Raw genomic sequence first — 12,707 nt, 5'->3', positions numbered from 1 at the left:
AGTCTTTAAAGGAGGTTTTCATTGTAAAACACGATACAGTTTAACCCAAGATTCAGTTTTTAAGACTGCCACAAATCAGAGAAAACCTAGGTCATTTCATTTCATTCATTTAATACATGTACCTTATTGTCCTATTGCTGGCAATGTCTGGTCCCTTCCTCCAATAGGAATGCTAGCAACAACAAGAGTCGCGCTACCCAAGGGTGTGCATGTTTAGGTGTCATCAGCCACCTGCACTTCTGACAGGGTGACTGAGGTCTTTGGCTTGCCGTGTCGGGACATGAATATCATCACTGAGTCATCACATAAATTTGAACTGTGTCCATGCCAGCCGGGATTTTCAACTGTGACATCAGAATCACAAAAGTCCAGTGCTCTATCAAACCGAGATTCTAGACCCCCCCCCCCTTCTCCCCCAACCCCCAAGCTGACATCAAGGTGTCATCAAAGCATATAACAGCAAAAACATACAGCTCACCTGTGACAAGAATTTGGGCAAGTTGACGTCATTGATAGCTTTGAGGAGGAGCACAGACTCATCCTCATCCATGTATTTCAGCTTGAGGTTTCCGGCAGCAGTTAGTACAGACTTGACGGCACGCATGCCATAGTCGTAATGGTGTTGGGACGACAGCTGCTCAGAGCACAAGGTGTAGGTGGCCACGATTTTGTTAGACAAGCTGCACAGTTGATTTTTCGGTCAGTCAAGCTGTCTTTTTCCATTGATTTTTCACTGATGCTTATATATGTATTGTGTTTCTATTTGTAATATGCATTTTGTGTGCAATCAATTAGTTGTCCGACAGCCTAAAGCCAAATGTGAACCTTGTAAGAAAATTAAAAGGGTGAAAATAAAGTACATCCAAGCTTAAAATGAGTGTACAGTCGACTCCGGATATTACGTCACCCCTCGGGGGATGTTTTTGAGCGACGTTATACGCGGTGACGCTGTATCCGGTTCATCGGTTATAACGTCACTTTTACGCGCGGGTGATGTTATATCCGGAGTCCAAGAGTTATGTCCCTTTCTAAAGTACTGACTGTTTTAATAAAACTGTGCAGAAATGGAAAGTGCATGCATTAGTGTTGTTTAAAAATTACAACAACATATTGTTGTAAGTTTTAAACTAACTTATTACAATAATCTTTAATTCACTTCCTCATATATAGAATTGTGGACTATTGTCTTCTTTGCGTATTTCCAAAACCTGGCTATACCATGAATACAAAATTGTATACACAACATTTTCCCCGAAATTCGGCAACAGTATCAACGTACAGTGTTGTAGGCTGCATGCTGATTCTGAGACAGGTTGCTGGTGTTGGAGTGTCAAGCTCCGTCTGGTTCCATCGACAATCTCAGTCTTTGATTAAAGTGTCCGACGCTAGTAGCTTTAAGGACACACACACACACATGGCTGTCGTTTATTCATATTCTGCTAGATCATGACCTGTCCTTGATGTCCGAAGAAATAACAAGTCGCGTAAGGCGAAAATACAACATTTAGTCGAGTAGCTGTCGAACTCACAGAATGAAACTGAACGCAATGCAATTTTTCAGCAAGACTCGTAGCATCGTCAGTCCACCGCTCATGGCAAAGGCAGTGAAATTGACAAGAAGAGCGGGGTAGTAGTTGCGCTGAGAAGGATAGCACGCTTTTCTGTACCTCTCTTCGTTTTAACTTTCTGAGCGTGTTTTTAATCCAAACATATCATATCTATGTTTTTTGAATCAGGAACCGACAAAGAATAAGATGAAAGTGTTTTTAAATTGATTTCGAAAATTTAATTTTGATAATAATTTTTATATTTTTAATTTTCAGAGCTTGTTTTTAATCCAAATATAACATATTTATATGTTTTTTGAATCAGAAAATGATGGAGAATAAGATGAACGTAAATTTGGATCGTTTTATATTTTTTTTAAATTTTTTTTTACAATTTTCAGATTTTTAATGACCAAGGTCATTAATTAATTTTTAAGCCACCAAGCTGAAATGCAATACCGAAGTTCGGGCTTTGTCGAAGATTATTTGACCAAAATTTTAACCAATTTGGTTGAAAAATGAGAGCGTGACAGTGCCGCCTCAACTTTCACGAAAAACCGGATGACGTCATCAAAGACATTTATCAAAAAAATGAAAAAAAACGTCTCATGTCAAATTTCATAAAGATCAGTCCAGTAGTTTAGTCTGAATCGCTCTACTCACACACACACACACACACACACACACACACACACACACACACACACACACACACACACACTCACACAAACACACACACAAACACACACACACACACACACCACGACCCTCGTCTCGATTCCCCCCTCTACGTTAAAACATTTAGTCAATCTAAGTTTTGACTAAATGTAAAAATGACGAGAATTTCATGGGTCCTTATACGTAATTAATGTCTATTTGACTTGTATTATTATTATTAACGAAGAAGTTTCTCGTCAATAGCAAAGTGGCTGCCCACCTTTACGCACAATCGTTCTGGTAGTAACAACTTTGGGTTCATAGTTACCCCCTTTCCCCACCCACCGTCTCCACCACATCTAGTGAGCGGGACGTTATACTCGTTAGACTACTACTGTATTATTATTATCATTATAACGTCACTTGATATAATAATAATAATAATGGTGATTTCTATAGCGCTTTCGAACACACAAAGCGCTTTACAAAAGCAATAACAACATCATTACCAGAATGACGCCATTGACGGAATAGAACACAATCATAAACACTTTACAACAAAAACCAAAACATAAATGTTACAAAAATCCAGAGGCTCTTACAGGAACGAACTCTCAGTATACACAACAATTATAATGCACACACACACACACACACACACACCCACACATGTCCACACACACGCACACACACACACACACACACACACACACACACACACACACACACACACACACACACACACACAGTAAACATTGTTCATCCGAAAGTGCACATTTACAGGGTCGCGACAACTACATCATCATAGAATGCTTCTCTGAAGAGGTGAGTCTTGAGATTTGCTTTGAAAGAAGGCAGAGATGGACTGAGACGTAGAGACAAAGGGAGTTTGTTCCAGATATGATCAGCTGCGACTGAAAGACAGCGGCCACCATGATCGTCCCTCTGATACTTAGGAGCTTTGACAAATTTATTTTGGGAGGCAGAACGGACAACCCTTTCAGGATTGTTTTTCTGCACGAGATCGGACAGGTACTGTGGAGCCGTGCCCGCGGCAATTTGATAGAAAATGCAGCAGATCTTGTATTTAATTCTTTGTTCCACTGGAAGCCAATGTAGCTGTTTGAGTAGAGGCGTGACGTCCATGGCTTTCCAAGTTGAGTCACAATAGTGTTAAGAGTGCAGTATCACTTTTCTCAATTTGTCGGTTCACTGCACTTAATGTTTACCTTTACAATTTAGCCCGAGCGACCTACTCAGCCTGTCGACAAAGCCTCCTCGTCGAGGGCAGTTGTAGTCTGTATTCTACGGACCAAAAAACAAACAAACGTCGTAGTCTGTTCTCATCCTCTCGACCTTCTCCTACCGTCATTTCAATAATCGAGTTTTTTTTTTATATGCGTGATTGAAGGACAGAAGTAGACAGATCCATTCGCACGCGCTCGCGCAGGAGTAACCATGTATGCTCGATATGAAACTTTTTAAAACAATTTTTTTTAGTTAAAAACAAAGACAGGAACTCACAACACGAATGAAATGGAACATTTTTCTTTTAATTAAAAACCTAGAACACTGAGGAACCTAAGTAAGGAACTCACAAACCGAAATGAAATGAAACATTTTTCATTACTGACTAAAAACATAGAACAGGAACTCACAAAACGAAATGAAATAAAACATTTTTCTTTTGATTAAAATCCTCGAACAGGAACTCACAAAACGCATGCAGCAAAAATGATTATGCCTTGCACCTAGTTTTCCTTGGGTCTCTAACAACGGGAAAACGGAAAAACTTGAATACCGTTAACACACAAAACTTGTGACACGTGTAGGGTAAATGAACATGCCTTGACAGTCGTTCACCATGCAAACTGCTGCATATGGGGATTGATATGACGTTATAACCGACGTGGATGAGTGACGTTATAACTGGGTGACGTTATATCCGGTGACGTTATATCCGAGGTTAAAATAGTCTTGGAAAGAAGGAATTGAGCCGGGACCGGTGTTTGGGTGACGATATAACGGGGTGACGTTATATCCGGCGACGTTATAAACGAAGTAGACTATATTTATCAAATGTTTTCATTATGTGCAGCTTTATCAACAAATTCTTTCATTCACATTTATTTCATAGCAGCAAATCACAGACCATGCACAATGATGTCTCTAGAGCACTGATGATTCCATCAATGGTACACTTTACTGTACAAAATATTGAAATAGCTTGGTGAAGGGTAACTGGGCGGTGAAAGCAAAGCAGTTGTCCAGTACCCACCTCCTGGCATCCACAAAACCCATGGAGTAGAGTACAATCTCTCCAATCATGCCGTAGTCTGGCACCATCATGGCCACAGTTCGGAACAACACCTGCACAGCACAAGACAATTTCAGTTTGATAACTGAAGACAGTTTCAATATCATTAAAACAATCAATGAACATTTCTTGATCTCTCTTCTACTGATTTCCTGAGGTTTATCTAACTTTTTTCTCCTTTTTTTCTGTGTTTGTGGGCTACAGCTCCAACATGCACTTCAACACGCAAGACCATTTTCTATCCTGCCATTAAGGCAGCCATTCTCTATCTTTGCAGGTGAATCTTACCTTCAAGTTGTCTTCTTATATTGACATTCTCAGGTTTACCTCACCTTCTCCTCCTTCTTCTTCTGCGTTAAAGCTAACCTTCATTGAAAACGTTTAATTACAAAATATTCAGTGCCATAGCATCATGCAGCCAGCTTCGTGAAGTAGACTTCATAAAGTTGACTTTGCCAAATTAATTTGAGGCTTTAGCGGGTTACAACTCACATACACACTCCCACATGTATGACCATTTTCCGGCAGCCATACTCTATCTTGGCAGGCGAATCTGACCTTCAAGTTGTCTGGCAGCTCCTGTCGTCCAGCATAACCAGGGTTCATGGTGATGAACATGGTGCAGGTGGGGTTGAGGGACAGCTCCGTGCCCTCAAACATGAAGCGCTTGAGGTTCTGTGCGATGGCAATCTGGATGGACTGGATCTGCTGGGCCACCACAGACAGCACCTCCAGCTCAATGCGGTTGAACTCGTCAAAGCACGCCCAGGCTCCGGCCTGAGCCAGCCCCTTGAAGAACTTGCCCATGGCCTTGAAGTCCAGGCCATCAGAGCAGTTGAACACCACGCACTGAAGAAAGAGAGAAAGGGTGGTAATTTGATTGGTCTGTGTTGCTTCATAGTTCTAAGGTATACTGATACTTTCCCTGAGAGTTGAGGGTTCTAATCTAATCCTTTTCAGACTCGTCCTGTGACACGCCTGATGCTAACACAATTTGCTTCACTATCAGAAATGGCTTTGTAAACAGTTGGAAATACACTCCTGGTGAACAAAATGCCTGTGTATTCCTTAAACCTATACCCCCTCTTGCTTCCAAAGAAATCACTTCTTTTCAGTGAACAACAAGTTGCTGCTTCTACTTCTTTCAACCTAACAGCCATAATTTATCCCCCTAAGTTTATGACAATCAAGTGCGTACCTGTTTGGCCACAGCCTTGGCCAGATCTTTGCAGGTCTCTGTCTTGCCTGTACCAGCTGGGCCCTCAGGGGCACCTCCCAGGTTCAGCTTCAGGGCACCCATCAGAGTTCTGTTTACACACACACACACACACACACACACACACACACACACACACACACACACACACACACACACACACACACACACACACACACACAGTATAAACTGATGTAGAAAAAAAGTTTGGACTAATGACTGCTATTAACAATGGTAGATACTGCCGCTAGAACAAAAATAACAGCAACATAAACATATCTGGAAGATTATGTTCACTATTTCTGAAAGTGCATCATAAACTTTCAGTCTTTCCAGTTTTATTCAAAAGCTTCCAAACTGCAAAGAGTGAGACTATCAAAAAGTGTCCCCAACAATGCAAGTATCATTTTACTCTTACAGACCTAAGGAGGACAAAGGTTTCCTTTATTGGGATATGCCTTCTCTGTATAAAGTTTACACATGACCCTAATTGATGCCACAGGGCATCACCATTAAATGTTGACCTAAATTCAAAACAACCCCTAGCCTCCCCTACTTTCTCACCTGTAGCATCTGTCTGTCAGAGGTGTGATGACGAGTCGAGGTGTGTTGCCCAAGTACTCGTAGCCGTATCTGATGTCGGTGGTGATCATGCGCACAATGACGTTATCCTCCCAGTAGTAACGCAGCTGAGCCAGCCAGCTGAAGTCGTGGGGGCTTGTGATGTTATCCTTGACCATCTGGACCACCACGTCACGAGCTGACCAAGACAGAATTCAAAACAAGAAAGGTAAGTTTACAGATAAAGCAAAACATTGACAAGTATGTCAACCTAAAGGTCCATGTAGTGGACGGACATACAATGAAAGAAATCTATCTGAGTTACGTTAATTACTGTGTGACAAGGAATGGAAAATAATCTGTGTGCAAAGTATTGAGGGTGCCTGTGAGCTCTGTCTTATGGCTTGAGGTTCCTAATACCTGGGGTAACATATTTGGAGGACACATGTGGAATACAATGCTAGTAGCTCTATCAACAGAATATAAAGGCAAACATCAGCAAAATACAGCAGGGAAGTACAGATGTTGTAGACGATGCAAAACCATAGACCATAGAGCTTCTACTGCTCAGAGAGACAAAGACACACACACACACACACACACACACACACACACACACACACACACACACAAACACACACACACACACGCACAAAAGATCACCCACCGTGGACATCAATTACAGTGAGAGCACCCAAAGTACTGCGAGCCATTGATTCCAGTTTGCCTCGCACCAGTTCTACAATGCCGTCAATCTGTTTGTTGCTCTTCTCAAGGTAGAGCTGTAAATGCACAAGGCAAAACATTCATGTGTTTAATGTAGCTAGCAAACAAATGAAGACAATTGTTCAAACGTAAAATAAAGTCATTAATCGTGCAAATAGGCAATGAATACTACTGTTCAAATACACAAATAATCACAAGTTGTACTTCTTTGCAACAGAAGGTATTACTACATGTAATAGTATGTGAACAAAATGTAAAGCAGTGCTCTTCGTCAAGATTGCCATCTTGATGTCAAGGAGTCAACGCTTTACTAATCTAAGGTCCTTTTCTTTATTCATTCCATTATTATTTTTGAGTCTGCCCATTACAAAGACCACTAAGTCGACATATTCGTGATTTTTTTGTTTAGAATGAAAGTTTCAATACCTAGCGTTTCTTTTTTTACACTACAAAGACAACTAGATTTGACATACATTAAAATCTACCTTAAAGTCCTCTCCCAAGAATAACACCCCCTGTTTTCCAACCAATTTACTAGGCACGGATACCTTTTGCACTGTATTTGACCTCTGACTAGCGACAACCCTAAACCGACTGACCAACAAAAAAGTCAATGACGACTTTCACCTTTCCTTTAACCCAGGCAACTGTGTCTGTCTGTGTGAACTGATGCCTGCCTAAACTCTTGTTCGCCCAAGTGTGAGCAGTCTGACTTGTTTTACTCTACACAAGATAAAGCCAAGTATAGACAGACTACCTTCAGTCCACCCTCTTCTGCCATGGCCTCCATGACCTCGCTCGTCCAGAAGATGGTGGACGTGCAGAGAATGACCTGGCCGGGCCACTCCAGGACCCAGCGTTTGCGCGGAGTGTCCCTGTAACCCTGGATGGAGTCCAGCACTATCTTGCGAATGCTACTCATCATCATGTCTTCCACTTGCAGGAGCCACTTCTCCACCATGCCCTAAAACAGAAAAAAAATTGCCGTTTGTACCTGTGATATTTGCCGCTCTCATGCTGTGGTCACTACAGTGGAACTCCTCTTCTAAGACCCCCCCCAATTTAAGACTCCCTCCCTTTTGAGGGGAGAAGCTACCTTAAAATACACTGTTTTTCCTCTTCCAAGTCATTTGACCACAACATTCATGAAACAGAACTGTTTGTGTTAAAATTCGGTGTGCATTTGCTTCAATGTATGTAGAATAATAGTATATGATCAAAAACAAATTTGCTTTTAGATTGACTAAGTAAAAAATGTTAAATACAAAATAAGCAAAGCATTGAATCGAAAAATGATCCCCCCCCTTCCCCCCGAAAAAAAGGCCCAGTTGAGAAAAAAAACACCAGCCAAGTCAGCAACCTCAACAGCTTACCAGCATACTCAAGAATTATCCCCTTAATTGTGATGTCACATTCTGAAAGAGTGAACATTCAAAATTCACTCAGTGTGACGATGAACCTCACATGGATGAGGAAATTGCTGACTTACCTTTGCCTTGGCAGGGTAGATCTTGCCCATAAAGGGGACAGTCTCTTTCTCAGCAGACACCATGCCCACAATCTCCTGCTGCTCAGTGAACTCCAGCTTGCTGATGCCCTCAAAGCACTTTTTCAGGTGAGGCTGCACGCGCAACGGGTCTTTGGTCTCAGACAGGATCTCGAGCAGTTCGTCGTTTGACAGGAAGAAGAATCTGCACAGAAATGGCAAACATCAGTATAACCCTCCAGAGTCTTCTCTTTGTAACAGTGAGGTAAAGTGAGGCAGAAAACTGTTTTTATCCCTTGAAAGTACAGCAGCTGAAACTGAGTCTGACCCAATCCTTCAAAAGAGCCGACTATAAATCTTGTACAAATGCGATTGCTGACTTGTTCCTCTGTATGCTGGGCTGTGCACTAGACCAATGCCAGACGCTGCTGGTTCTGCTGTGACTGTTTATATCTGTCCCTACCTAAAGTGGCATCTTAATCCAGAGGAGCCAGCAGTTTTGAAGGACGTAAGAATGTATCAAGCCTTATCTAAAATGGAAATCAGAACGTTCTTTAACAGTAACTGACTTGAGGCCAATGCATTCTAGCAACATGCAAACATGGCTGGAAATTCACTTTAACCATGCAAAAGATGTCATTTTTGATACAAAACAGCTAAATACCAGAAACATGCCATCGGAACACACAAAATAAAACGCACAAACCCACCTGGGGAAGTAGAGTCGCTTCTTCTCCAGGTAGGCGTTGAGGCCCTTCTGGATATCCTCCAGCAGACAGTTGGCTTCCCGCAGCCTGCCCAGCATGTTGTTCTGGCCTGTGGCCACCAGGCAGTTGGTGTCCTTTATGGCCTCATTCATGATGTCTCGCCAGTACGAATCCACGATCCCGAACTTGCGGCCTTCCTCAGGCATCTGGGCCATGATGTCCTCTGAGCCGAAGATGGGCTCCAGGTACAGCCACGTGGCTTGACACTGCAAGTGGGAACAAGACAGGTTATGGAATGCATACAGTATCAAGAAGAAAACAGAAGAGAACTGAAGACAAGAGATAAGAGGAAAGAAGGGAAAAAAAGAGAAGAGAAGATTAGAGAAGAAAGAAAAGAGGACAAGACAAAAGAAAAGATAAGGACATAGAACAGAACAGAACAGAACAGAAGATGAGAGAAGGAAAAGAAAAGAAAAGAAAAGAAAGAGAACAGTGAAGCACATCATAGCAAGACATAAAATAGATCCAAATTCAACGGTAACTAAACAAAACAGAATGAAAAAATGAAAACAAAGAACAACAGCAATAACAACAACAACAGCCATAGCCAAAACAAGAGCACCAACGAAAACCTTACAGCAAAAAGTCCTTGAACTGACCTTGAGCCAATCATCCAGGATGTCCTGCATGAGGACCAGCTTCTCCTCCCACTCCTTCATCTCCACCTCAAAGGGCTTGATGAACGGTGACCCACGCATGGTCTGAGCCTTCACGATGTGGTCGTCCAGAATCAGCTGAATGTCGTCAATGGCGGACAAGATAGACACACCCTAGAACACAGATATATAGGGTGTGAATACAGATATGTAAGGTGTGAATAATTATAATAGCAATAATAATAAAACATTCTTTTATAGCGCTATTCATCGCCGGATAGCAGTCTCAGGGCGCTTCACAAGAACTTTCTAAATTAAAATTGAACATTTCACACACCTGAAAAAAACCCACAAAAACAGTTATGTAACAAAGTTTGTGACGCATCGAAACTGTCTCGCTATACTTAAAACCACCTCACCTTTATTTGTTTTTATAAACATATTTGTGTGTCACTGTCAACAATTGAGGGTCCAACAAGAAAACAGCTGACAATTCTATGCACAGCCCACTTGTAAATGAATGAGCTATATGAACATGAATTCCGTATTAATACTCTGCCATATGTGCCAAATTGACGTTTGGACCTGTACGCAAGTGTGTTGTTTACATGCTAAGGATTCATGCACAACTGTTCACATCTGTCTCTCCCACCCTTCTCTTCTTCATACAGGTGTGCATACTAACAGTGTCTCTGTAGGGAATCAGCTCAAACTGCAGATCCTTCCAGTCAAACTTCATCTTCTCCATGGCCTTCTCAAGGGAGTGCTCTTTGGCAGCGGAAGCACCGATCTCCTCCAGCCTGCAACAGATTCCTTCTCAGTAAAACATTTTTCTTTTCATGGTCATGTTCATTTTCATACTTTATTATCCCATTGCTTGAAAATTAAGTCGGTTCCTCCCAGTGGAAAGCTAGCAGCAACAAGAGGTGTGCTACCCAGGGGTGTGCGTGTTAAGGTGAAATCAGTCACCTGCGCTTCAGGTAGAATGACTGTTTTATATGCCACAATGAGGACAGGGCGGTTGGACATGAATACCATCTCTGAGTCTACACAAAATAGTGACCCGTGTCCGTCCCAGCCTAAATTCAAACCAGTACCTCACGGATCACATGTCCAGTGATGTACCAACTGAGCTACCAGACCAATTCTGCCATGTTGGCTCACATGAATAAGCTTTTAAACTGGATATAGAAGATTGAAAAGCAAACAGTGACATTTCTTAGACATCCTGCAGTACAGTTCCCTTTCATGGAGAGTTCTGGGAGGTGGTCCCTACCACAATGAATCTTATGATCCTACATCACTGTAGGCATTACATCTTTAGCAGTATGTAACCTCCAAAAACAATACCGTTTGAACCCCCCCCCCCCTTCTCATCTAATCCATGCAAAAATGGAGTCTATGAACCCAGAAGAAGAAGAAACACATTTTCATGGGAAACTGAAAGAAGGTGAGCTTGGGTCTAGCTGCTACAATGACTCTGAGAATAAAAACATTCTTAAGTAGCCTTGAAAATATGCTTACCTGTCTAAGTGCTTGGTAAGTCCATATTCCAGCATGTTGTGCAGAGAGGTGTCGTCTTGTGGTCGGATGTCAAAACCAACAATGTCACTCATCTGTAGCAAAATAATACAATTCACTGAAAGTTACTTACCACATAAATACAGAGCAATCTCAAAAACATGGTGCGACGTGTCATGAACGAAATCTTTAAGTGCCAACCAAAAGTGTGCTATTATAACAGGTGCCCGTTTGCAAAGGGGACAACTTTAAGACAGAAGATACAGGAGCCAAGTGTCTTGAGTTAGGAGGTGTACTTTCATAAAATTGTTCATTGAACTGGATGAAATAATAATAAGAATATGGTGCAAATCCTGACTCACTAAATCCCAATGTCTGTCGCGGATACCAGGGTTGCAGATTGTGTGAAGGATAGGGAGGTGGTTCTTAAACTTGTCGATCTTGGACTTGACGCTCTCAGCAATACGGCGTGGACCTTGCTGGTCATTGAAGGACTTGGTCAGTTTGTAAACTGTGCGCCACATGTCGCTCACCTCCTGGTCAATCTCTTCTGCGTTCAGGGCCTTGAATGGACCTGAATCATCAAGCCTTTGCTGTATTCATTGTCTTACTATCTGGCCATCAAAGCTCTGATAAACAATCATCAATACAAAAATTCAATAATCGTCAGTTCCATCACAGACCTACGTCCATACCAGTCTGCACTTACCATTTATCCAGCCCTCGTTCTTCTGGTGGAAGTTCCAGGCTGTGTTCCACAGTTTCTCGTAGGGTTCCTTCAGCTGGAACATCTGGTTGAGCTGCGGGAACTCAGTCTGATCCCACTTGAACAAGAGCTCTTCTTCGTTCAGCCTTTCAAGCTCATCACGAGAAGCCTCCAAGTTTGCAGTAAGGCGAGAGAGGATCTCCACGTTATTCTTCATCTCGTCACTGCTCATGAACTGTTGGATGAAAATTCGTTGAGGAGAAAATCAACTAGGAGAAAATTGATTAAATAGAAAAAATTCCTTGAGAAGAAAATTCTTTGAGGAGAAAACTCATTGCAAAAATATTCATTAAGGAGATAGCATTTAGACTGGGAAAACCTGGGCATTACTGATTTATTCGCTGCTCAATGTCAACTTGTGTGTAGTACCTCAACTGTGACAATGTTTGGTAATAACCATAACATTTACAACTTTTTTGTGATTTCTGCCAAAAGAAAAATTCACCTTTAACCTTTACTTGGAGACTGCCATTTGGCGGTGAACAGCGCTATAATAGTATGTTTTATTAGTATTATTATTACTTGACATCTATATTTCACAGAGATT

General features: G+C 41.8%; 1 protein-coding gene across 2 annotated transcripts in view; it reads right to left on the bottom strand.

Moving 5' to 3' along the window:
- The window catches only part of LOC138958612 (dynein axonemal heavy chain 3-like), a 90,606-nt gene that overhangs the window by 48,426 nt on the left and 29,473 nt on the right, over positions 1-12,707 (bottom strand). For both annotated transcript variants that reach the window (XM_070329813.1, XM_070329814.1), the window contains 14 exons: positions 12,104-12,335; positions 11,757-11,968; positions 11,398-11,489; positions 10,559-10,673; positions 9,877-10,047; positions 9,221-9,483; positions 8,514-8,715; positions 7,782-7,988; positions 6,966-7,080; positions 6,302-6,497; positions 5,720-5,828; positions 5,080-5,370; positions 4,483-4,574; positions 479-680 (listed from right to left, as the gene is read on the bottom strand). In XM_070329813.1, the coding sequence (XP_070185914.1) occupies positions 479-680; positions 4,483-4,574; positions 5,080-5,370; positions 5,720-5,828; positions 6,302-6,497; positions 6,966-7,080; positions 7,782-7,988; positions 8,514-8,715; positions 9,221-9,483; positions 9,877-10,047; positions 10,559-10,673; positions 11,398-11,489; positions 11,757-11,968; positions 12,104-12,335 (2,499 nt within the window). The remainder of the gene's footprint in view (positions 1-478; positions 681-4,482; positions 4,575-5,079; positions 5,371-5,719; positions 5,829-6,301; positions 6,498-6,965; positions 7,081-7,781; positions 7,989-8,513; positions 8,716-9,220; positions 9,484-9,876; positions 10,048-10,558; positions 10,674-11,397; positions 11,490-11,756; positions 11,969-12,103; positions 12,336-12,707) is intronic.

Source organism: Littorina saxatilis, linkage group LG2 (genome assembly GCF_037325665.1).
Source record: "Littorina saxatilis isolate snail1 linkage group LG2, US_GU_Lsax_2.0, whole genome shotgun sequence".
NCBI classification, from domain to species: domain Eukaryota; kingdom Metazoa; phylum Mollusca; class Gastropoda; order Littorinimorpha; family Littorinidae; genus Littorina; species Littorina saxatilis.
The sequence above is the reverse complement of the archived record's forward strand: the minus strand, read 5'-3'. Positions and strand labels throughout refer to the sequence as shown.